Below are 3,908 nucleotides of genomic sequence, written 5' to 3' on the forward strand. Positions count from 1 at the left end.
CTTACAGTTTTCTTTTGGGGATGTGTATGTGGTAACATTCTTTCATTTTGATTATGTTGAAATGAGATCATGTATATGAAACTGTTAATGTGATATCTGGCACATTTACACTCAATACTGTTTTTATTAACCTTTATGTGTATTTTCAGAGAGCTATTGCTTATCTTTTTCCCAGTGGTTTGTTTGAGAAGCGAGCCAGACCAATAATGAAGGTAATTATCTTAATTCATATTTTTAAAAATTTCACTTAGTTTAATATGTTGCAATAATTATCTAATGCATTTTTAACTTTATTTTACAGCATCCTGAACAGATTTTTCCAAAACAGAAAGGTAAGTTTGTTAAGAATGAAATAAGCAGTTATTTTTGCTATATTGTTATGTTATACTAGTGGCCCAGTGAACGAAATTCGTGCACATTAAAAGGGAATTAATTAGAGGAAATATTTTAATATTGCTATTTGCCCTTTCTCTATAATAGAAGAGTCAGAGATGAAAGAAAAATTAGTAAAATGTATATGAAAATAATATATAAATTTATTAATAAATAATCACAACATGATATAACAACAACAAAGACATGATATAAAAACAACAAAAACGTGATGTAAAAACAACACTGATACAAACAATGACTGATAAATTGATTAAACTTATTCTAATATCTCCCTGTATACCACATTAAGAGTGAAAACACTTTCAGAGTGTTTGACTAATTTCCCTTGTGATGAAGTATTTACAACTTTAACTTTAATATCACACGCTCTTCGAACTCAAGAGAAAGCAACGTATAACTGACCATGTGCAAAAACGGGTTCAGGTAGGAATACTCCTACTCTCTAGAGCAGTGATGGCGAACCTTTTGAGCTCAGCATATCAGCATTTTGAAAAACCCTAACTTAACTCTGATGCCGTGTCACATATAGAAATTTTTTGATATTTGCAACCATAGTAAAACAAAGACTTATATTTTTGATATTTATTTTATATATTTAAATGCCATTTAACAAAGAAAAATCAACCGAAAAAATGAGTTCGCATGTCACCTCTGACATGCGTGTCATAGGTTCACCATCACTGCTCTAGAGTTTGTCCTTGTGATTTATTAATAGACATCACAAATGCTGGCATCACGGGAAACTGTCTTCGAATTAATTTAAATGGGAGGCCAATGTCAGACGGGGACATATCCATTCTTAGAATCAGAACAACCTCTCCTTCTGCAGATCCTGTTAATACTTCAACTTCAATAATGTTAGGTCGCAATCTTTTGATAATCTAGTACCATTACAAAGATCCCATTTACTATTAAGATTTCTCAGTAGCATGATGATTGCACCCACTTTCAATTTTAATTTATGACATGGCATTACTAAGGAGTAATACTATTAAATTCGATGGAAAAATTTTCCTTTTCGGCATTATCTTTTGAATCAATGGAAGCATCACTCAAATATGTGTGAAAATCTCCATCAAGTATATCCAAAATTTCTTCATTTAATTTTTGAATGTGCTCATTTTTTGGATAAAAAAATCACACATTTAGATATATTTTTAATATTATCTATAGATAAAGTATTTCCAAAGGTAGCTTCAATAATAGATCCATTACAAATCATTTCACAGGGGATTTCAATAATATCCATTCCTAAATGAAAACTGCTATCAAGTTTGCCATCTCCAAGTTTTACTAACCATTCACTATAAGCAGAATCCTCTGATCTCATATTTGTTTTAAGAGACAACTTTCTGAAACATCCCCAAACACTACAGTACTTTAAACTCATTTATACTATGGCTGATCGCATAGCATGCGGTACAATACTGAGACATTGTCGAAAATCCCCTCCGAGAAGGAGAACTTTCCCACCAAATACAACATTCAAATTCATAATTTCTCTTAGTAATCTGTCTATGGCGTTTATAGCATGACTGGATGCCATGGTGCATTCGTCAATAATGAGAAGTTTGGCCTTTTTAATGGTTTTAGCAACTTCACTCTTTATATCAAGTCTAGAAATTGAAGTTTCATGTAATGGAATTGGTAATTTATATTGGGAATGAAAGGTTCTTCCACCGAGAAATAAATTTGGAGCAATTCCTGTAGACACTGTGGGTAAAACAGTACCACCACGACATCTAATATAATGTATTAAAATTTTATAAAGATACATTTTTCCACTACCACCTGGACCATCGAAGAAAAAGCATTTGGGGCGTACGGTTGATTGCTGAAGTTACTCTTTCTACAATGCCAAAGTCCTGTGTCATCCTCCAGACTAATCCCTCCTATGGCTGCCTTACCCAGACCACAGGCCTCCTGGGCAGGGCTCTGCTCTCTACTCAGCCTCACCTCCCTGCTCATCCAAGATCGACTCCACCCCCACTACCCCCCTGTTGGTCCCTTATCCTATGTCATTCTCACTCACCCTCTCACAATCCAAGATTTGAACCAGACCCCTGGTGCAGGCATACGGAGAGGCGTCCACCATGGCCCTGCCCCCATTGCGGACCCCCTGCTGTTCTATCATCCGTCCGGTCATTTCGGCTCGATGGCCTCTAGCTTTTTATATATTAGGATGTCAGCAGTCATTCACATAGTATGGAAATGAACTCTTGTATATCATGGTGGTTGTGTGGTAGGTCAAAAATATTTTATAACTAATAATGGAGTTTACAACTGATTTCTTTCAAATTAAAAAATATTAAAATTAGACCAGATTAGAGTTTATGCTTATACTAATGTCACACCAATTTGCTTGCATTCTAATATGACTTTGTGAGGAAGAGTTTGGTACAGATTTCCTGAGTTTATATGAAAATTTTACATTTATCTTTATTTTGGAAGAATATTTTCACTGAATATAGATCCCCCATCTCCGTTTTTTGGTCTTTCGTTACTTTATTGTGATTCCAACATCTCTTGTCATGTATCGTTTCTAATGAGCATTTAACCATCATTTTTATCTGGCCAATGTTTTCTCTGGCTTCTTTATGATTTTACCTTTTAAATCCATAAAATAAAATCTTAAAGAAAACACAGGCTTTAAGGTTGCCAGGAAGTAATACATTTACTGTTTTTTCCTTTACATTTGAAACCTCTTATTTAGAGTGGACTGGTGGTAGTTGTCAGTTAATTTAAAAAGTATTATTAAAGCAAGAAATCATTTTTTTAGCCTGGCCTGTGAGGCTCAGTGTTGCGCATCAACCTATGAACTTCTGTTTGTCCCTGACAAGTGCCCATGTGTTATTTTAGAAATATGTCAGTGTTGGTAGGATTTTCTTACATAGGAATTAAGCAAAAACAAACAAAAATATAGTCACAGAAAACTGTGGTGATTACCAGAGGGAAAGGGGGGTGAAGGGAAGTAACAGAGGGTAAAAGGGGTGCCCAGCTAGTGTTGCTCAGTGGTTGAGCATCAACCATGAACAGTTTGATTCCCAGTTAGGGCACATGCCCGGATTGCAGGCTCTTTCCCCAGTAGAGGGTGTGCAGGAAGCAGCCAATCAGTGGTTCTCTCTCATCATTGATGTTTCTTTCTCTCCCTCTCCCTTCCTCTGAAATCAATAAAAATATATTTTAAAAAAAAAGAAGAAGAAGAAGAAGAGGGGAAAGAGGTCATAAACAGTGATGGAAGGAGACTTAGGGTGGTGAACACACAGTACAATATACAGGTGATATATTATAGAATTGTACCCCTGAAACCTATTTAGTTTTATTAACCAACTGGTGCACGGATTTGTGCATCGGTGGGTCCCTCGGCCTGGCCTGCGGGGATCGGGCCAAAACTGGCAGCCTGACATCCCGCGAGGGGTCCTGGGTTGCAAGAGGGCGCAGAGCAGGACGAGCACCCTACCATTGCATGAATACATGCACCAGGCCACTAGAGTCGATATAAAGATCTATGG

At 36.3% G+C, this 3,908-nt stretch overlaps 1 protein-coding gene across 2 annotated transcripts in view; it reads left to right on the forward strand.

Annotated features, from left to right (window-relative positions):
• Positions 1-3,908, forward strand: part of MRPS9 (mitochondrial ribosomal protein S9) — a 65,780-nt gene that overhangs the window by 32,052 nt on the left and 29,820 nt on the right. For both annotated transcript variants that reach the window (XM_023762080.1, XM_006098350.3), the window contains exons 3-4: positions 150-212; positions 302-332. In XM_023762080.1, coding sequence (XP_023617848.1) covers positions 150-212; positions 302-332 — 94 coding nt within the window. The remainder of the gene's footprint in view (positions 1-149; positions 213-301; positions 333-3,908) is intronic.

This window comes from Myotis lucifugus, unplaced genomic scaffold, assembly GCF_000147115.1.
Source record: "Myotis lucifugus unplaced genomic scaffold, Myoluc2.0 scaffold_230, whole genome shotgun sequence".
Classification (NCBI taxonomy): domain Eukaryota; kingdom Metazoa; phylum Chordata; class Mammalia; order Chiroptera; family Vespertilionidae; genus Myotis; species Myotis lucifugus.